Here is a 22,514-nt window from a genome sequence, read left to right as displayed (position 1 = left end):
ATGAAGAAGATGCCTATGCCGCCTAAGTCCAACCAACAACCCGAACCTCAAAATCATTCAAAACTCAAACAAAACAGAAGACACAAAAATTCCCAAAATTTTAAGAACTATACATTTCACAAAAATAGTAAAGTTTCATGAAGAGAAAGTTAGAGACACATGGATCATTGTGTGGGAAAATGAAGACGTATTAAGATGAAAAGGAAAGAAAGAAATAGCGTGAAGAAGTAAAAATGCTGTCACAAAAGAGATTGTCAGAATGAGGAAAAAGAAAGAAAGGCGTGAAGAAGTAAAAATGCTTACTGTCACAACAGTTTTTTTCTCCAATTCACACGCAAACATTCAATGAAACCATTACAGTGCACAATTATTTATTACAAAATACTGTCCACAAATGTTTTTCACAATAAAAAAATTTCAGGGACACGGTAGCATGGTACGAGTCCATAAAAACAGTGGCCAGAAAAACAGCCTCTTTTATTTTAGGGATTGTGCTACCTGCACGTTACTTTGCACAAATATGTACAGGTACATGCACATGGAGATGGACCTTATATATGGAATCACATGTAGGGTCTACTGTGCAATTGAACATGTGCAAATAGCTTTTCCCTCATTTTGGTAGTGAGACACAGTAGCAGGGCACAAGTCCATAGAAACAATAGGCACAAAAACTGGCTCTGTTATTTTAATAGTGACATGTAAGATATTTTATTACATAAATAAGTGAAAAAACAATCCTACAAGAAACTATAAAATAACCCATTATTTGAATTATATTATTTTTATAAAAATGTATTTTTAAATAGTATATTGATAGAAAATGTGTGATTAAAAAGTAATAAAATTTTTAAAATTTTCATATAATATTATTTTATTAAAAAATATATAATTAAAATGACGTCAAATTACTATTTTAATTTCCTACTGATACAAATTTCCTCGATCACATATCATTCAATTGTCAATTCACAACTTCATTACCTAGTGCCTTTACCTTACTTATCAATCTTTGATTCTCTGCCACGAGTAAGCAAAAATGAATTTTTTTTCATTCAAGATTAATGGTGAAAAAAGTCTGAATATTAGGGTTCTAACAAATGGAAGAAAACCTTCAAGCAGCAAAACGTTTTTTCAAAGTTATGACACGTGATTTTCACACTAAATTGGTATGTTTTTCTTCTTGGATTTGCATTCTTTAACGTCAATTTCTTCTGTGCTTCTTTTCAATCTAACTGATGAAAAGAATAGATATTCTGTAGAATAATTCTAAGAAAATAATCTTTTGGGTTTATGTGGATGCTGATTCTCCTTTGCCATTGATATAACATTTTACCATCTTTTTCCATTTGATAATTTTGATCTATGGGCAGGCCCTACCAAAATCTTTTTGTGAAGGTCTAGTAAATGTAAAGAAATCAGCAATTATAAGGAGTGGCAAGGGAAGCTGGAAGGTCAAGGTCAGCAAAGATGGTAACAGTATGGCGTGTTTCGAAAAGGGATGGGGTGACTTTGTTCGTCAACATGAGCTCTCTGTTGGAGATGTTGTCGTGTTTAAACACATTGGAGAAATGTATTTCAACGCTTTTGTTTTTGATTTTACTGCCTGTGAGAAAGAATTCGACGAGAGTTTAGCCAAAACAAATGAAGGATCTAATAATTTGGAAGCCATCAAGAGTAAGTTTTGTCTTCCGTTTTGGGTATCGGATTTTTTTTTTTTTCTCTTTTTTTTTTTCGAAGTCTTGAGTTTGGAAATATCAGAACCCCAATTCAAATCCTTTAATTCCAAACCTCCAATTAGGAAGATATGGGTTCAAAACCCAATTCAAAATCAATAGAAGTACTGGCAAGAAAAGGCTAGCATAAGCAGAAGCCCTTACGGGCACCATAACTATGAAGAGAGCTCTCATGGCCATCACAGTCATAGTAGGAGATATAAGCATGACGCGCAAAAGTACAATTTATAGTCGTAAGAGGCTGAAGCAGGAGCCCAGGTGGAAGGAGGGATCACAATCCTTTTTGGGAAGGTAGTGAAGAGAGGCGAGCTAAAATTGAGCAATGGAACAAGGAATTTTGAAGAAATTAATAGGAATTTTTCTTAATATTCTCTTCTAGAGAAGAAATGCCATGGGTTTAATCCTTAATTCCAAGTTGTCAAGATTTAGCTCAGGTTTGGTAGCAATTTTTCACCCAAAAAAATCAAATTTTTGACCGTTATTTTATTATTTCAATCGTCATTTTTTACTTCTTCATCACAAGTGAGACTCACTTTTCTCTTTAATGGTCAAAAAATCAATTCTTATAATCAGTACCAAACAAACCCTTAACTAAAAAGTTTGTCGTGTTTGATTTCTGTTATAAATGTTTAATTTTTCATTATTTGGAGAGATTATAGTTAGATGAGTGGTGAATGGGTAATTATATGGAACGATTTGTGAGTAAATAGTAACAATATTAAAGTCCAACGAGGAATGATTAAATTTACTCGATTCACTAACATCGCTAATTCCTTATTTTGTGCGAAAAATTGCAGCAAATGCAGGTGGTTCATGCCATGACAGCGATAATCCATATTTTACCATAACAATACAACGCCACAATTCACCTACATCCAAAAGCAACTGGGTGGTGAGTTATGCCCACTATATACATATATATCTTCATCTTCTTCCATAGTTCATATATAACAATTTTTTTTTTTTTGCTTGTGCTTACATTATATGGATGTTTGGTTAAGTGAACAAATAAGTTATAAAAAATAAACAATTTTTGCTTCATCAAAGTTGGAAATAAGTAAAATAACTTACTTTGAAATTAATGTTTACATTTATGTCAAAATAGTTTGCTCTTTTTATTTTACTCGGTAATTCACTAATTCATAAGGATAGAGTAGCTTATACAGATATGTTTACAAAGAAAATTTACGTACAAATCTTTGTATACTCGATTTTGGATATTGTATAATTTTCTTTAAGCTCATATTTTGTTACATATTTTTCATCATTTTGCATGTATTTATTTTTGTTTTGCAAATGATTTGCCGCGCCTGACTAGTGTTTGTCGCTGCGTAACGGAGATCGACCTGCCCGATCAGGTCGAGGGGGCAGCACCCCCCATGGGGCTCGGGGGCAACGCCCCCGAAAGAGAATTTTATTTTCAGAAGTTTTTGAATAGGTGCATTTGTTTGTTTTTTAACAGTCATCTCCAGTAGATGTATGCAAAGATTTCAAGGGATACCTATTCAAACGGTTGCCTCAATTTTTATAAATTCTGGGCGAATTCTCGTTTGCAAAACACATTAAAAAACTTATTCTTCTTTCTTTCTATTGGCATCAATCAGTTATTTTTGAATATCTTCTTGATTTGATCAAATAGTCACAATTTGAATCAAACGTCTCCATTGTATTCTGAGAGAGATTTTCTATCATACCCCAATTGTGACTTTGTTGGATAGAGGAGAAACATCTCTTAAAAGATAACGTTTTTTCGTGCCTTGAAATTAATTAAGTATTCAGATTTCCCTACATTTTCTTCAACATATTTGAGCCCTATTTTGGTGAAAGAACGTGATTGAAAATAAAATTTTGAAAAAATGGGGCTGAAATGTAGGTTCGCAATATTCTTTTCCTTTCAATTCTTGCTCTTACTCTAGTTTATATAGATTAGTGCACTTGTTGGCAATACCAAGTTTACTAAAGTAACAAAAAAATTAGTCGAACATGCTTGTAACGCGGTGCTTCATTTTTATTTTTTATTTCTTTACGTACGAGCATGTTGATATTCCGAATTGTGCAATTATTCCTTAAATTCATGAATTTCAGCATATCCCAGCAGAATTTTGGAGATCAAACTGCCTGAATAAGAAGAGTAGCGTAAATCTAAGTGATCCTTCTGGCAAGAAATGGTTAGTGGAACTAAAATTTTACGAAAGTGCTGGTAATAATCGTGCTATGATGTCTCGTGGCTGGAGACAGTTTTATGAATCCAACAAGCTCAGAATTGGAGATGTTTGCACTTTTGAACTCAATCACAACCCAGAAGGGTCCACTGTTGCTTCAATGAATGTGCATATTTTCCCAGCTTCAAATTGAATGCCAAATTCTGTCACGTTTTGTAATCCTTTGGTAAGGAAGATTTGGACATTATTGGCTTTTTTTTTTCTATTTTTTTTTTTTTTTTTTTTGGGAGCATTTGATGTTAATTTCAGTGTCGAAAATCTTTTATCATGTTGTGTACTATGTAAGGTTTAATTTTTCATCAAAAGTCTCAAATGTGCACTAATTTCATAAATAGATGTCGATAAAATCTGATGTTAAAAGATTCATCTACTTAGATATTATATCGCAAAGTCTAAACATTTCACATTGAGAGAGATTTTACTTTTAGATATTACATTTTACCTTCAACTTTTCTTCCTCAAACTCAAACATAAAGGAGATCATGTCTACCTATTTTATTTGTTTGGACATTATGATTTTATTAAAAAAAAAAAATTTGAAATTGTTAACTTATTTCAATGAATTACATTGGCGTTCGAGTAAATTGGTCAAGTTGTTACTTGTTCGTATAAACAAAACGAATGGTACCTTTGATTTGCTTTCTTTAGAATATTTCCAAAAGGCAAAAGCCACTGTGACAATCCCTAGAAGTCCAAGGGTTGTCACCCAAGAATAACTCTTACCGAAAAAAGGTCGTATATGGTTTTACGAAATACTTCTGGGTAATTTTTGCAGAGAATAATCATTTCCACTTCTCAATCTACATGATCTCCTTTGCCATTGTGAAATTTATAACTATCTTACCCTTTTCCTTCTGATCTATAAGCAGGACCTGCCTAAAGCTTTTCGTAGAAATCTAATAGTACTGCTTTTGAGAAAGAATAATATAGTAAAGAGGGAAAATCCATATTTCGTCTTAAAAATGAAACACCACAATTTCATCCGTAAGGAATGGCTATGTACTGAAATCTTTTCATAGTTTCTGTATAACAAAATTCCATTCTTGTGCTTAGATTATATGGATGTTTGGCTAAGCTTAAATAACTTACTCCTACGTGTGATAAAAAAAAAGGATAAAAAATAAATAAATTTACATGATCAAAGTTGGACAGAAGCAAAATAAGCTGTCAAAACAGGTTTTTTCTCTCTCTCTCTCTCTCTCTCTCTCTCTCTTTTTTTTCAACTTATCAGATAAGTTCGAAGTAATCCATGCAAACATATTTGAAAACAATAAAGTAAAATTTTTTGTTACTTGTCTTTTCAATATTCTTAATTCTCTTCAGTCCTTGCTCTTAATCTTGTTAAGGTAGATTACTGCACCTGTACTCCCACGCTAACTTTTTTCCTTCTTATAAAAATAAAATAAAATAACAAAAAATTGCTTAGACGAACGTGATCTTAAGCTGATGCTTTTTTCTTATACAAAAATATTTTTCATCTTCCGTATTGTGCAGTTATTTCTGAATTTCATTAATTTCAGCATATTTATCTAAAAATCAAATGGAAATAAAATATCATGGTGGTGTTGTCATGGTGCTTCATTGGATGTGCATATTACACCAGCTCAAAATTAACTCTGTTTGGTTTTGTAACAAAGTTATTGATACTGCTTTTGTCAGGAAGAATGAAACATTGTTCGCGATTCAGGTTTTAATGCTTATCATGGAAATGTTATATGCTTTTAACTGAGTGAATTTTTAGGGTTATTATTTTCTTTTTAAGGAGTGAGTGACTGAGTGTAGGTAATGCGGGACACATAGAAGAGAAAATAATAAATAATTGGAAAAGATAGAAAATCAGGAGGATCTATGGAAACATGTATAACTTTTCAGCTCGAATGTTGAATTTTCGTCCATGAGTACAATCTAGAAACATTTTTCGGATCTGCGTAATTTTTTCGGATTATGTAGTCAAACTTTCATGGTTAAATTTCATTGTTTAGGGGCCGATTTTGACATTTTTATGTTTTTAGATAGTTTAAGGATATTTTTGTCTTTTGCAATTTTTTAGTTTTCATTTTATTTGTTTTTTCAGTTTCTTAATTTAGTTGAATATATCTATAGAATTAGAATCTCGTTTGGATTATATTTTTTTGAGTTCTTAAATACATGTTTAGGAGTTTGTAAATTAGATATTTTTTTCTTAATTAATAACATATTTTAGTTTTCCCATTAATTGGTTGATTCCTATATTTATTTGGTGGATTCCATATAGTTATCATGTCCATTCGAACGAAATTCAAGCAAACTCCCATTCATATGTCACGAACAAAACAATTTAATTATTATTCACATTTTTGTCCTGCATCAGGTGGTATTAGAGTAGATTTTCCTCGTCTCTATATCTTTGATCTATATCCATAGTTGGCATACCAATTACTACGGTATTCTTGAGCGCTCAAAATCAATGGCTTGACGATCTTACTAATCAGATCAAAGAGATTCATCAATTCTTGTTACACGTTGTTGGAAAGAATGGGCAAATCATCGACTTGGCAATAAGGAAATCAACCATGAACGAATCCCGAAGCCTGTAGTTCATAGAGAAATAACAGGAGACTTGCAGTAGAAAAAAGTGAGCCAAATGTCAAAGATAAGGAAGAGGAAGAGGAAGAATATGTTGATAAAGTTTGTAGAGAAGAACGAGGAGATTTTGTATGTATTGCCGAGAAATCTTATACTCACCTGAGTAGGAGGATTTAACTTAGCTTGAAATCATCTTTCACTCCAATGGTGCTGTTGGCAGTCTGATCATAAACAATTGTAGTTGTGAGAATCTGATCACGAAGAAGTTGATGCATCATCTGAAGCTGCCAAACGAACCAAGTCCAGATCTTTATTGAATTGGATGGATTAAGTTGGCTGACTCAAATTTGTAAGATACCTTTGTCATTTGGGACTTGTCACAATCAAAGGTTATTTGTGATCTTGTCCAGTTGGATAGGTGTCATATTCTATTAGATTGATTGTGTCAAATTGATGTGGATGCCATACATAAGAGTAGAGAAAATGCCTAAAAGTTTAAGTGGAAGGATAAAAATATTACGGTTGCGCCAAAATAGAAAGCACATGAAACTTCTATAGTGGAAAGGAAACATTTTATGACAATTATAAATTCAAACAGTGAGTTTTCCTCTGATAAGCTTTTGTATCTAGATAACAACTGAAGCTCGAGTTTGTTTTGAAGTAAAAGGGAAACAAAAAATCATAAATAATTGAAAAAAAGAAAAGATCAGGAGGATCTACGAAAACATACATAACTTTTGGGTGGCCGTTTTAACATTTTTATGTCTTTAGATGGTTTAAGGATATTTTTGTCATTTACGATTTTTTATTTTAATTGGATTTTTTTTTTAGTTGAATTTATTTATAGAATTAAAATCTCATTAGTATTAGGATTTGTTTTGAGTCCTTAAATATCTGTTTAGGAGTTTGTAAACTAGACATTATTCTCTTGATAGATAAGATGTTTTCCAACTAGACATTATTCTCTTGATTGATAAGATGTTTTCCCGTTAATTAGTTGATTCCAATATTTATTTGGTGGATTCCATATAGTTATCACACCCTTTCGAGTGAAATTAGAGTAAACATTCATTCGTGTGTTACGAACAAGGCATTTTCATTATGATTCACATTTTCGTCCTACATCAAAAGAGAATGAAAGGGAAGACAAAGGAAGATATGAACCCCTGAACGTTTAAACTCAATTCCAAAAAACGACGATTCTTAGCCTACTGGGACGAACATGGTGAAGGCCAACAAGATTTTTAAATTTCATTTTTTCTTATTATTATTATTATTATTATTATTTTTTTTTATTTTTTTTCCTATTTACATTGTGGTTTTACTCACTTATCCACCAAAGCCACATGATGATATATCACGTTATAGCAGAACTTTTAAACAAAAATAGTCTCTATTAACCCAGTTGTCAAGAGAGAACCAAAATGGAATGAAAAATCTAAAGAAGACTAATCACACGATTTTAACTTTGTGATTTTTAATTATTATTGTCAAATCTAAGCGCCTGCTTGGAGGGATTTACCAAGATTTGAAGTCATTTTATGACCATTGACAACTCAAAAATGGACCCTATTGCTATCAGGTATTTACTTCTATCATTTTGAAATTATCAACTAAAATGATAAAAGTCTATGTTACCCTTTTTATTAATTTGAATTACTTATACATATTTCTTCCGATCATCATATTTGACTATATGTATTTCGTCCAATCATCATATTTGACTATTTTAAAGGGCATATTTGAAATTGATGATAATTTATTCAAAATGCAATCAGAAGCAATAGCTACATTGGACCCACTCCTGAGTTGCCAACGGTCATAAAATGACTTGATAGCTTGAAAAAATGCCTCCTAGACATGGTCTAAGAGCATCTTCAATATCAATATGAATTATTAAAAAGATTATCAAACAAATTAAAAAATATATATACCTCTATAAATTCTAAAATACATGTCTAGAATTATATAGAGCTAACTCTTTAAGAGACAAACGAGACACCACAATTTAATATTTTCCTCTTTATCAAGTTTCTTATTTTTCCTCTCTTGTTTATTACTATCTTATCTCATTAAGCCCATGTTTGGTAAAAAATTAAATTAAAATTTTCGTGAATTTTGATTAAAAAAAAAGACATTATGAAATATATAATTGAAAAGTTAAACAAAATGCTTAATTAAATTAACTGTTAACTTTCACTTGAAATTTTAATTGACTATTAGTATTGGCTAAATATATACATCTTCACAAAGATAAATTTATTTTTATTTTCACACAGATTAAAAATATAATTAATATAGTCAAAAAATATAATTTTCCTACATTTTTCTAATATACCCTCAAAATAATTCAGATTTATTGATAACAAGGCATATTAAATATGAACATATTAGAAAACTTAAAAACTCACTACACTCAAAAAAAGACCTATAACTTGGGATAAATAAAAAGGAAAAACAAGTATATTTTCATTGAATAGATGGAGCCTTAAAGATGAAATTTTACTGCTGGGTACGATTACATGCTAGATAAGGGCCCTTTTTTTATAACTAAAGAATTTCGACAAAAAACTGAACCGAAATCATTTCATTCACTTGACAAATCAAAAACCGTTGAAACAAAAATGAAACTACAATGATGATTTGAAAATGACTTTCATGTTTTTGGGAACTAAACAATTTAATTCAGATCACAAAATCGATAATGACAATTTCACATACCAGGGAATTAAATTCATTAAACCAGCTGAGATACGTAATATGAAGGCAATAAATATTATCATCCATCCTCGACGGACACTTCAAAGCATATAAAATGAATTCAAAACTACTTTAAAAAGGCAGCCAATCCCTCCCCGAAGCATCCAGTGTACCTTTTCAACGCTCATCGTTCATTTCTTGTGTGTGAAAAATTACTCTTCGTTCTGACTTTCATCTTTAACAAGCTTGATCATGTCATCGATACGAAGAATAGTTATTGCTGCTTCAGTTGCAAACTGACCAATGAAAAAAAAAAAAACATGAAACATTTAATCAGACGTTTATAATGTGCTAAAAAGCTCAAATTTCATATTACAGACACGCACCTGTATTATCTTCACTTTGCTCATTGCAGGCTCAATCACTCCTGCTTCTAAATTGTTTCGTACAGTACCCTTCACCAGGTCAAGACCCATGCTGCAACCGTAAGGGGAAGGAATGGTCAGAGAACATCTTGAAAAACGTTAAACCAGTTTGACAAAAAAATAAAGAAAGAAAAACCGTATAAGAACAAAAAATCTTAATTTATGACAATAATGTAGGTTCCTCATTAAAGTTTCCCATCAAATGAAATAAAGAATAGCGTTAACAGGAAGGGGGAGGTTCCAAGAACTGAAGGATCCGATGTTATGACCAATGCAGATCGTATGTCTAGACATTCTTTCCTATTTACCATAGACAGTTGCGTCTGCTAGAAGATCTAGACAACTCGATCATCAAGCTCTAAACAGGGATACTAAGTACATATACTTCTTTTTCGTCATCCAATATTCTACTCATCACCAGGTATATCCTCACGAATGGTTAATATATATTCACAAAGAAACAAAATTGAAACTGAATTTGAATCACTGCTAAAGAATATTAGCAATCCATTGGACCAATACTGGGTAGAAAAGGCTAGAAGAAATGTAATACTTGGTAATTTCAGAATCAAACTACAATATGCTGGAGCCAAACCTTACATTCTTTAAAAACAAAAATCGATCAAGTACCTTGATAAATGCTTCTTATCTGCTTTGGTTTGTGCAGTGTGGTGGTAAGCACGTAGCTTAGCAACCAACTCAGTTGCATCTTTAGCAGCATTCACAGCAAGAACCTGCAGAGAAATATTCCAAAGTTTGTTAAGAAATCCAAAGACGAGCTATGAGAATAAGAGATTGATCTGAGAGTTAAATATTTTTGCTTCATGGATGACCTTCGGTATAATTAGTAAAGATTCCGCAAACTCTGCAATAGCCAGCTGTTCCCTAGATCCAAGAGTAGTGGCTAGGTTTTCCAGATAGACAGATAAGGCAGCTTCAGCAGCTCCTCCACCAGCAACTACCTATGTTTCGATTATATTGCAAAAAATCAAGTGAAACGTTGTCCTGAACCTTTTTTGTTTTTCTATTCAGGCTATAAAACATTAGCTTTCCCATTTGATGAAAAAATCAACCAGCCAAATACGTGAAGCCCATGCAGGTCGATTATACCTACCAGGAGGTACTTATCTATATAAGAATCACTTAAAACAATGGCAACATTTTTATCCATGACTGCATTTATACGTAATTGCTTAATTATACTAGTTTTTCCCAATTCCAAAGAAAACTCGTGTGGTTTTCATTTATGAAGATATTGATTTACCTTAAATGATGTAAAAACAGGTACAAGCCCATAGTAAGATTAAAAAAACAAAAAAAGAACTGCTGGGTGTAGAAGATTTGATAAACAGAAGGAATGAATGGTGACAATTGACAACTGAGAGCAACAAAAACAAGGTTAATCTTCAGAATAGAATACAGCAACCATCAGGGTTTACCGTATTAGATTCCAGAGTTCTTTTGACAATGGATATAGCATCGTGCAAAGCCCTGTCCATCTCGTCGAGCATGAAATCATTGGCACCCCTGAGTATCAATGAGGCCTGAAGAAAACATATGATTCAGGCATATCAAATAATCCTCTAAAAATGTCCAAGTCAAAATGGATCATAAATCTTGATCTTGACCATTTGTCAATGCTTTGAATAAAAAGAAACGTGGTCGAGTTGAAACACATATGAATAGACCCACAATGGCACCCGTTCAAGGGGTGGCAAACTCTAGAACTAAAAACTAAACAATAAGGTTTCAGAAAATATAATCCATACCGCACTGCTAGTTTTGGTCCCTTTTATCATAATCACATCATCATCGGCAATACGTTCTTCCACTACTTCATCAGCATAACCAAGAAGAGACGAATCAAATGTTTCTTCTCCTTCCATATCTGCAAATGTCGAAACCTGCAGCATTGGAAAAGAATAAAATGGTTGCCCATCAAATACCAATAAAATCTATTTATGAATGAATTGCAGTTTTCTTATTTTCCAAGTCTTTCAACTCTTGACTTAACTAGGATACAATTAAAACAAAAACAGAGTTTGGAAGTTCCATTGGCTCAAATTTTTCTCGTCTGTATCCATATTTACAACAACGTTCATTAATACAACATTAAGTGAACATCAATTGTAAGCACAAACAAGTAATATAATTGTCTATCAATTTACCAAAAGGCCAACATAAAAATCCTTAAAAGACTTTCTAGCACATAAAAACTTCAAGATAACCAGAGGCAGCGGTAGCTGGTCAACCTAAAAATTGATATTCTTATTTATTAGTATAATATGAACAGAACAAGACGTGATGCAGACAGAAGCGAGCAAGGCAATAACACGATCACAATTCGTTGATTCGCACAAGAATACTGATTTGAATTGAGAAATTGGAGACAATCTCATAATAATAAGATTTTATTAATTAAAACAAAAGCCACCTCCATGACACTGCCAGCTCCTCTATTATAATCATTATTATAATATCATACCCAAGTCCCTAAATTAAAATTAACAAATAAGGACATATAATTAAATTACTAGAAATAATGCCTCTTCGTTCAACTGTAGCACATATTCACCCTCATCACTCTCTCCTGCGTAGACCTAATTAAAAAATTCCTCTCAACATGCCGTCGGACTCCTATATTTCAACTTCAAAACCACCTCCCCACCGCTAGGTCTGGACAAATCTCCCGACCCGAACCGAGCGGTTCTTCTTAAATTAAATACCCAAACGGATATCTGAATTGAGAGCCGACGGATTTTGTTTTAGGTCAAGAACCGAATAAGAACCAAATCTCCCTAGTTTTTTTAATTAATTTATTTTAAATAAGTCAAATTATTTTATTTTTTAAATAAATTTGCTAACTAGTTAATTTAGTTCAAACCCAAAAATATGATTTTCCTATTTCTAATTTTCAGTTCAAAGCTAACTTAATCAAATTAACCTAATTTTTATACAAATCTATTACTCTACCGTAATGTCATTTCTACCATTCTAGAGAAATCGAATTGAAGTTTGACAATGCCTCTCTTAATTATTTTGAGCTTACTATCTTTCTCTTCCTGTGATTTTAACAATCAAATCTATGAAAAACTCATTAAAGAAAGACGCAAAAAACACATAAGATTGGATTACGTTATTTTGTAAAAGCTAAGATTGAGCATATCATTTGTTGAATTAATATAACTTTGTAAATATTAAAAAATTTAATTATAACACAAAACTTGGGAACTGAACCGAACCGAGGTAAACTGAATGGATATGAACCTGAACAGTTTCATAATTAAATTTGGATCAGACGGTTCCACTTACTAAATACCCGAAAATTTTGAGTTCGATTCTGTTCTCGTTAGAATCAAAATGGACCATATACCGCTTTAAACCTTGCAGAGCGTGTCCAGGCCATTGATAGGGCATACCAAATTCGAAAGGATTGGTTACTGTTTTGGACCCCCTGCTTCTCGTGTCAAATCCCTAGCCGTTATTCCATGTTATGAACGTTACCGCTCCACTACTAGTCATGATTCACCCAATCATTTCCCCTTGTAGCAACACTAAACATGCTGCCTTTTTGAAACAGGTAGTTCTCCATTACCCCCTCTCGCATGCTGGTTAGTTGCTACGCCTTCTATCGCATCGTGTCATCTTCCACGGTCACCCTTTCATGCCACTACCTAACCCCCAACATATTGTGTTGGGTCAAATCTATGTCGATACAGTGGTTAAACGAAATGATATTTTGTTGAACTTGCATCCTCCCTCCAAACTCCATTCATGGTATGATTGTGAGTGTAGGGTCGTCTCCTCAGCGGTGTCTATGAGAATCGCAACACGACTCTGAAACTAATGCAGATAGAAGCGAGCAAGACAATAACACACCATCGTAATTCGTTAATTCATGCACGAATATCAATTTGGAAGAAAATTGGGAAAAAAAAATAACTCACAATTACATTATTTTATTAATCAAAACAAAAGCAACTGCCATGGCATTGCAGGCTCCTATTTTATAATCGCCATAATCAGATTGCAACTTACTAAAATATTATATCCAAGTCTTTAAACTCCTAAAATATAGCAAAAAAAACACCCATTAATAAATAATAATTACAAATCACAAATAAAAATAAAGGCTCTTTGTACAACCGTAGGACATATTCATCCTCATCACATGTACATCATAAATATAAAAAGAATTATCTTTGATGGAGATGGAGATAGAGTTTAAAGAGAATTCTAAAATAATGTTTAGTTCAAATTTAGATAAGATTAGTTATGATATTTCAATATTGTTTTAGTTGTGTAGAAGTTCGTTTGGTTTGATGTTCTTTCAGTTTCTTTACTCTATAAATAGAGGGCTTGTTTAGTGTAATAGTCAACCCTTGATTATATGAATAAATTGATATCTTCTATTGCCCTCAATTCTCCTCTTTTTTGTACCCCTTTCTTTTCTTGTTTGTTAACAAATTATATGCTCCTGCATTAGTCTTTCTATTTTTTGCGATTTAAATCCAAGTGAACTTTTAAACAACCGCTGAGACAGGAAAAATCACCCAAAAACTACCAAAAACTCATCACTCACTACAGTAGAAAACGTCAGATTTCCATTTCCCTACATGCTGGTTTATGACAGTTTTTTCTTTTTTATCTTCTTGGCCCCTTTACTGACATTCTGAACTCTAGCAAATTTACAAGACTTTTGAGTCTATAACTGATCCTAGTCATGTCAGAGCTGAATCTTTCTCTTAATATTAAAAACAAAGATTGAAAGGAAAACTATTGAAGACAGGAATATATATGGTATCTGATAAAAAGTCAAGAAATATACCGCAGTTGCACCAGTAGCCTTGGCAACATGGCGCAGGTCCTCCTTGCGAACACGTCTCACAGCAATGGCACCAGCTTCCACAAAGTACTGGAACAACATGAAGTCAGAATTTAGCAAATTTTCAACAGAAATAATACAAGAAAATCTGAGAAAAATGTAAAGACAAATTAAAGAGTAAAAAAACAAGGTTGATGTCTCAAAGACAGTCTGATAACAAGAGGATTTTCCTACACAGAAGATATTCCTAACAGCTGCATAGCTTCCAAAGATGCTGCTAATCTGCTGGTACAAGTATTCTAAATCGCATGGTCTATATGACGGGTCAAATACAAATTAATGGATGTCCAATCTTCAGCGAATAAAAATAGAGCTTAGATGTTTATGAGACACATATTTCCATAATCACTTGACACAAACAATCAAATGATATAAAGAATATTAAAAGGAATCAAATCAAGGGAAAGACTTGCCTTAAGTGCCATGTCATCGATTCCTTTAGTGGTTAAAACAACATTTGCTCCAGCCTTTAGAAGCTTCTCAATACGCTCCTTTGTCATATCAGCTTCTCTGCAAGAAAACACTCCTGTTAAGTCCAGTAACCTACTAAGTAGCAGAAGTTCAAAGAGCACTATATTATAAAGATTTAAATTGAGGAACAGCAGTGCTGCCTACAAAGCTGTCTCTTAGCAAGCATAAGCACTGCCAGAGGGAAAAAGACACAACAGCATTTCAAGAGCATGTACTATGAAGAAATTATTAGTTTTGATATAATACAGAGGCATAAAATTACATCTTTTACTCCATCTATGCATGCCGACCTAGTAGATAAACAGAAAACGCTATACAGAAATACCTACAATCCTATGCACAAAAGTTTAACAGAGCGCGTAAATTGTCAAAAGTACTTTAATTTATGCTACAATAACCATTCAAAGGATCATAAAATTAATCACCTCTGACGAATCTTTTCCAATTCCCTGGGATCAGTGACCAAAACCTGGACGCCCATCTGCATTTTAGTCCTCTGAAGATTGAAGTCAAGACAAGCAATCCTTGCAGGGGCAACTCTCATCGGCATTCCCTGGGCAGCACGGCCAGTGTTGAGAGCATATCCTTTTAACAGATAGCTATCTCTAGCACTTTTTCCATGGGCTTTAAGAATATTAATTCCCTGAAAGGAGATGAAATTATTACAAATCGGATATTGCAAATTAAAGGTTAAGAGGATCTTGACAAGAAAAAATTCATTTATTCTTCAGGGGAAATTATCAATTCTAAATCCACAAAACATGTGACGTCCTCTTACCCATTGATTGGCACCATAGAATAGAAGTATTCAAATAAAATCCAACATAAAGCTCACTGGATTTAGTAACATGATAACAGAAAAACCATCTCTACAAAACAAGCTAACAAATTTAATACTAAACCATGAGCCACCAACCTTGATTGGATATTTAACTTCTCCCCTCGCATTTGTCATCTTCACTGCTTGTACAGCTTCAACAACCTAAAAGCAAAAACAGGTTGCATGGTGATCCTTGAGAAAGATACAGTCATTAGGAGAGAAGGCAGTCCTTATTGCACAAAATCAAGCAACAGAATAGAGAAACTCACACATGACAGAAGATTCAAAGTACAATAAGGTAGAAGGAAAATGGAGAACCATATACTTGTAAGTCTACTCAAGCAACACAATTTAAAGCAGCAAATCTAGGGTGAAATTCAAAATTAAAAATATATCTTCAGATTGAAAAATTGACCTTATAGAAACAGGCATTACTTCAACAGGTTATTGGCTGCAGACAGAGACTATAAAAGCTATATAATCAGACAATCTAAAAGTTTTATGTTCCAACAAAACAGCATGATAACAGCTGAAGAGGTGTTGATAAAATACAAAACTTGACAGATGTATCGCACATGACTGGGAAACAGGAGAAAAACTCGCAGTTGTTAAAGTACAAGTTTAATAAATGCAATTTCAGAAACATTGCACCAACAGTTTGCTACTCAGTGGAGCACAAACTCCACAGAGTAACTTGTAACTTCATCTGTTGCTTGCAAAAGAAAACAAGAAAGAATGGGCAGTACCAGATTCGCAAAGAAGTCGCTGTCACCACCTATCAACTTCGAGGACATGCTGGTCTTGGCACTATTTACAAGAGAATCTTTACCAAGTTTTTCAACCTAAAAAGAGAAGGAAAAAACTGTTAAGATCAATCCATTTTGATTCATCACATCAACACATGCAAAGCAGAAGCCCAGCATCCTTTATCAGTATTCATAAACATTATCCTTGAATTATAATAACCACCATTCTGGAACATTTTTTCTTAAAAGAATGGGAAAGATAGCGGTAAATTATGTGAGCTATCTATGTTATGACACTGCGTTTGCATTACATTAGATAGTAGCAGACTTCAAAGATCTCTGTAGTTTTCGTTGTGTTGATTCAAACTCTCACAGAACTATAATAACTATTTAAAATAGATAAAAACTGATAACAACTCCAAAGGAATCCATTCACAGAGGGATTAGGGATTATTACCTTCACAGCCAATTTTTCATCAACATATTTGCATGCTTCCCTCATGGCAAGCTGCCACCAAATTAATTTTGATGAGTAAAAAGCCATAGCATAGATGAGCACCAGAACAACGAAGTAAAAGATGAAATTTCAATTACTACAGATAAAATCCTATTGAAGAAGAAGAAAAGTATCTTAGAGTTCTTTACGCACTCTGTATCCACTGATTATTGATGTTGGGTGGATTTTATTTCTGACCAAATCATTAGCTCTCTGCATAATAATTTCAAATTAGCAACAAGGGATAATTTGGGTGAAGATTGAACACCAAGCACATGAAATGAGAAAATAAATGTTTTATACGTAAAGCAAACAGGAAATAAAATATTACCTTAAGCAATTCTGCAGCTATGATCACCACAGATGTTGTCCCATCTCCAACTTCCCGGTCTTGAAGTTCTGCCAGCTCAACAAGAACCTGTTACATCAGAAGAAGTTAATTCTCATATGTTTCAAATGTTTAATATTGACAAATGAGCAAGAAATGTTGCATCCATAGACCTTGGCAGCTGGATGTTCAACTTCCAGCATCTTCAGTATCGTAGCACCATCATTAGTTATTGTCACATCACCAATATCATCAACAAGCATCTGGGAAGTACCAAGACCAGATAATCAACAAATATAATTCCATGTCAATTAAGTTCAAAGTTCAAAGTAAAAAGGTTAAATATATAAAAGTGAACACACCATTGGACCCAAAATCTTCGTCTAACAAGTTGACCTATAAAACAATTGCTTGCTAGCAATCATGCATTAAAATATGCAAAAAATGAAACAAAAATAGCCCTTACTACAAGGAGAAAATCTGCATTTCCTATGCAGAGAAGATATTAAAATCAAAAGTTATCATCAACAAACATCATCTGAGCAGTATAGGAAACCAGAAAAGTAGAAAAATAGGGTTAAAGAGCTAACTATACAATAATAAACCTTTATGTTACAGGTTTACAGCACATAGAAAGACGGTCATATAATAGAACAAAAAATATAAAGAAAATTGGTGCAGAAGGAATCATCTTGTTACATAAATCAGAGCACGACGCCTAACCTGCAGCAATTACCCCTAGGCCTTATAGATGAGGGGCAGATTAAAAATTTTACATCGCACAAAGTTCAACTTTCGGATTTTATGTAATGCAAAAGATGGTTCACAAAGGTAAGATATATCCCTTAATAATTTTCCTGCAGAGTTTCTTCTCATTTTTAGGACAAGCAAATATAAAATACAAAATGGGTATTAATGCAGGTTCACAGAAACTGGAAGTCGAGGGATAACATGAAATCTTAAATTGTTGGAGATTTGGAATCTTATTTTAATGTAGAGTTATTTATTCCAAATATCATAGTAAATAAGAATCATGAATGATAATTTCTTTTACTAGGACGCTCCATTAGTTCCATGACCAATGTGCTTTGCACCGTGCATTACAGAGTGGCCACTTAAAGAGAACACCAGAAAGATTTTATTTAGGAGACAGGCAAAAATAAATAAAATCCAAAAAGAAAAATTTCAAACAATCTCGGCTTCCTCAGTCCCCAGTTCTCAATTTCAACTATTAAGTTTGTATTCTCCAATTACCATTCCCAGGACATCAGGACCATCGAATTTGTCGTTACTGCACACTGGATGCGAAACTAGGATTGTACGGTGTCACTTTTCATGATGCTAATCTCGTCCAAGTATAATCAAGTAAAGCATTTCACCAACCTAAGGAGAGCTAGTAATTAATGAAATGTGGTAGCCATATTTTGAATCTTTCCACCATGGATGGTACTTTTCAGAATATCATTATAATAGTAAATAAAGTAAAGATACAGTATTTTGCTCCGGTTGTATATTCTGAAAAAGTATATTTGGTTAAACATAATGAGTTTATGGTAATGTTCAGGAAGTCATAACAATGCACCATTCTAAAAAACTGAAGGTTTTTGAAATAAGTTTAGTCCTAGATTGGCTTAGTACAAGAAATCACAGGTTCAGGTCATGAAAATGAGAGAGATTGCAGTCACAGGGGCACAAGAAATCCACATGTATGACTAAGACCCATATATTGTGGATTAGCATCCAATTCAAAAAGCATGTATACGATAGTAATTCATATACTTACCTCTAGAGCTAATTATAGTTTACTCCATATGTGAACTTACAGTTATTTTACTTTTATCCTTTTATAATTTTATTTAGTCCCCTTAAGAAGACCATAGAGAGGACAGAACTTGGAATCTCTAAACTAAGTGTTTGTTTGGTAGGGATTTTAATAATTGATTTTTTGACCGTTAGAGATAAAGTGGGTTCTTCCTGTCATAGAAGAATTCAAAAAATGACGACTGGAATAAGAATTCAAAAATGACGACTGGAATAATGAAATAACGGTCAAAAAATTGATTTTAATTGGCTTAAAATCTGTACCAAACAAGCACTAAAAGAGAGATGGTGGGGATGAAGGGTGTGGACTTATTTCTCTATCCTTCGAATCTACCTATACTATGTTACCAAGGAGACTAATAAAACTCCAACTCATGATTGTGCCATTTCCTGCTATACTACTAGAGATCCAAATCAGAGGGACAGGTGACTATGGCGGACAAAACCATAAACTCAGAAGTTGTAGCTCAATACATAGGCTACGTAAAGGCTAATGGATATTTGTAACCATTGTTCTATGAACTCTACAACATTTTCCATCAACATCTTTCTGAACCCAGAATAGCACAGTGTTCAACAGCCAGGATTTTAAAATGAACACACTACAAGCTTCTAAAGCACAAGTTGATAAAAAGCATTTCCTAGTACTAGAAGGGTTTTAGTTAATATTACAATCAGTCAACCACTTGGTTAATTACTGACTTACTTCAACTCACAACCCAACAACTTCAGAAAAATATGAAGGCAAAAATTTAGAGGAATTGCATATAACCCAAATGAATTGGCTGAGTGTCTTTTTCTCCTAGTATAGTCTAAGATCAGTAGCATAAAAACAAAGGCAACTGTAAACAACATATCCCTCTTAAACACTATGGATCAAAACTTCCGTCATCTTCATTTCACGACAGTCTTATATATATATATATATATATATATATATATAAAAAGAAAAAATAATAATAATAATAATAATAATAATCAACTTCACGTAAATATAAATCTAAATCTATATATTCGTGCGTTTTATATACCTTGTCAAGGCCAACAGGCCCAAGCGAAGATTTCACAATGTTTGCAACTGCTTGGCAAGCCATGACTGCACATTTCCAAAAGCAAAAATAAATATATTAACAAAAAAAAACTAAATGACAGGCATAAATACATATCAAGAATGATGAAGTACCATTTTGAGTGCGAACGTCCTGGCCAGATTGTCGTTCGCCAGAAATATCAGGAGTCCGTGATGTAAATGCCATTTTCTACTGAAATTAGAAGTAAATTCAGGAAATTGGAAGTACAAATACAGAATCTACAAGAGATTGAGGGTGAGATTCAGAAAATGAGAGACAAATAGGTATCTCCAGAAAGTTCCGCGCTTGAAGGATGGAGAAGCCTCAACGTGCGTATTTTGTGAGGGTTTGAAGGAAAGAGGTTTATAGTGAGCCAACGACGTCGTATCACAGTGGCTTGGTATATGTTAGCGCTGGGCCGCTACTTATTGAAAAGTTTTTGATGGAGCATCATCTGTTACTTTACAAAATGGAGTCCAATGGGCCATCAAAATGAGACCAATTGTCCTGGACACATTTGCTAGCCCGTGAGCGACAAATGCACGATGAGCCCTTGTTTGGTTTCTATTATTTTCTAAATAGATTTTTCTCTCTTATTTTCAATAATATATTTTTAATAAAATAATATTATACACAAATCAAAAAAATTTCTTATTTTTTAATCACACATTCTCCATCAAAATGTTATTCCAAAATACATTTTTGACAAGAAATGGGGCTCAAACATGCTCTAAAAATGGTTTTTTGATATATTACGGAATACCCCCTATCCTTTCAGATTGAGAAAAAATCTTTTTTTTTTTTTAATATCCAGGTATCTCAACTTACACTAGATTAAATCCTGGACCCCCAAGACCCTTGCCCCTAGAACCTTGGAGGGGGTAAATCACGGGTTATGCTTCAACTAGATCACGGGTTATGCCTCAACTAGAGATCCCCCCCACCGCCTGTAAACTTCTGCGCACAAGAGATCCATCTCCAAAGTAATTGTTCCATACCAAATAAATCTGGCCCCAGGTTCCCACTAAGATTGGAACTTCCACTCTACCGCTGGAAGCAAGACAAATGTTGATTGATCCACCAGTTGAGCTGTGCCTCGGGGGGCAAGAAAAAATCTCTTATATGACCTTTGAGATGCTAAAGACTCCACTTTCTTCTATTTTCTTAATAAAATCTTATGAAATGACGAATATATCCTCTTATTTAAATAAAGCAAAAATTTTAAAAAAAATTAATTTCATCTATAGTTCGAAAAATTTTCGAAAAAGTACAAACGAGTCCAAATAAATAATTAAAATTTTTAAAAAAAATCATTTTCTCTACCATCCACCCATCTTCCCCACTCACCACCAACATCAGCAGCAGAAAACAATCCTCCATAGGCAACTCAACTTCATCTTCATCTAAGAACAAATCCTTAATTTACGAATACCATAGGCTTATTCCTAGGGATGTAAACGAGTTGAGTCGAGCCGAGTCGATTTGCAAGTCAAAATTTGCGGATCAAGCTTCTTTTGGTTCAAGTCGAGGCTCGACAAAAAATGGGGTTCGGCTCAAACCTGTCCAAGCTGACTCGTTTTTTCTGAAATTATAACTTTTTTTTAAGGCAATCATAGCTGCTCTCAACTCTCCAGGTTGGTAACCCTCACCTCATTTGGTAAAGAAGTAAGCCCCATAGGGAAAAAAGAAAAATGGCATTTGAATAATATATAATTATATTAGCCCCATATTAATTCGTATCTCCTCTTTGAGATGCCAAATCATACTTCAAAAGGTAATTGGCCAACAAATGATACTTTAATATTTCCTTTTACAGTCGAAATACTAAATGAACTTCCAAAACAGAGAACATTTTTAGTGCGTGTGGAAAATTTCAAAATCTCTTATAGACAATTTCAAAGGCAGCTATGGCCGCCTTTATTTTATTTTCAAGCCGCGGGCCATTTTGGCCCATGTTCGCGTGACTACAACTGGCCAACGAGCCACACGAATCAGCTCGGGACAATATTCAATAATGAGACTTGGCCTTGAGTCTTGGTTCGATTCTAACAAGCCATGAGTTGAGCCGGCTCATACTACTCAATTCAAGTAGTCGAATTGACATTCCTATTTATGCCACATCACATTAACCTTTTCTTTGGTATCGATTACGTCCTCCAACATATAGAAGTGAATCCTCCACCTTAAATGATTGGATGGTAATTTTGGGGTCTTTCTCTCTTTACATTT

General features: G+C 33.5%; 2 protein-coding genes across 2 annotated transcripts; one reads left to right on the top strand and one right to left on the bottom strand.

The window, feature by feature from the left end:
- Positions 1 to 1,100: 1,100 nt before the first annotated feature.
- On the top strand, positions 1,101 to 4,091 carry LOC111378933 (B3 domain-containing protein Os01g0723500-like). Its single transcript, XM_023002229.1, has 4 exons — positions 1,101 to 1,169; positions 1,374 to 1,677; positions 2,534 to 2,628; positions 3,822 to 4,091. Exons 1-4 carry the CDS (start codon positions 1,101 to 1,103, stop codon positions 4,089 to 4,091), a joined length of 738 nt encoding a protein of 245 aa, XP_022857997.1.
- Positions 4,092 to 9,095: 5,004 nt separating this feature from the next.
- On the bottom strand, positions 9,096 to 20,652 carry LOC111387170 (T-complex protein 1 subunit alpha). The gene is made up of 17 exons (XM_023011713.1): positions 20,399 to 20,652; positions 20,247 to 20,311; positions 17,568 to 17,657; positions 17,398 to 17,484; positions 17,220 to 17,279; positions 17,028 to 17,078; positions 16,571 to 16,666; positions 15,921 to 15,986; positions 15,430 to 15,647; positions 14,947 to 15,043; positions 14,477 to 14,563; positions 11,418 to 11,552; positions 11,088 to 11,192; positions 10,482 to 10,610; positions 10,279 to 10,382; positions 9,610 to 9,700; positions 9,096 to 9,519 (listed from the first exon to the last, which is right to left on the bottom strand). Exons 1-17 carry the CDS (start codon positions 20,469 to 20,471, stop codon positions 9,436 to 9,438), a joined length of 1,638 nt encoding a protein of 545 aa, XP_022867481.1. The 5' UTR covers positions 20,472 to 20,652; the 3' UTR covers positions 9,096 to 9,435.
- Positions 20,653 to 22,514: the final 1,862 nt, after the last annotated feature.

This window comes from Olea europaea, chromosome 3 (genome assembly GCF_002742605.1).
Source record: "Olea europaea var. sylvestris chromosome 3, O_europaea_v1, whole genome shotgun sequence".
In the NCBI taxonomy this organism is placed as follows: Eukaryota; Viridiplantae; Streptophyta; class Magnoliopsida; order Lamiales; family Oleaceae; genus Olea; species Olea europaea.
The sequence above is the reverse complement of the archived record's forward strand: the minus strand, read 5'-3'. Positions and strand labels throughout refer to the sequence as shown.

Bases quoted from the DNA above. Each gene is read 5' to 3' on its own strand.
- LOC111387170 (XM_023011713.1), bottom strand. From the start codon at position 20,471: ATGGCATTTACATCACGGACTCCTGATATTTCTGGCGAACGACAATCT. The intron at 15,648-15,920 runs GTTGGTGGCTCA...ATCTCCTTTCAG, and splicing joins AAGTTAAATATCCAATCAAG to GGAATTAATATTCTTAAAGC. The intron at 9,520-9,609 runs GTGCGTGTCTGT...TTCATTGGTCAG, and splicing joins GCAAAGTGAAGATAATACAG to TTTGCAACTGAAGCAGCAAT.
- LOC111378933 (XM_023002229.1), top strand. From the start codon at position 1,101: ATGGAAGAAAACCTTCAAGCAGCAAAACGTTTTTTCAAAGTTATGACA. The intron at 1,678-2,533 runs GTAAGTTTTGTC...GAAAAATTGCAG, and splicing joins TAATTTGGAAGCCATCAAGA to CAAATGCAGGTGGTTCATGC. The intron at 2,629-3,821 runs GTGAGTTATGCC...CATGAATTTCAG, and splicing joins CATCCAAAAGCAACTGGGTG to CATATCCCAGCAGAATTTTG.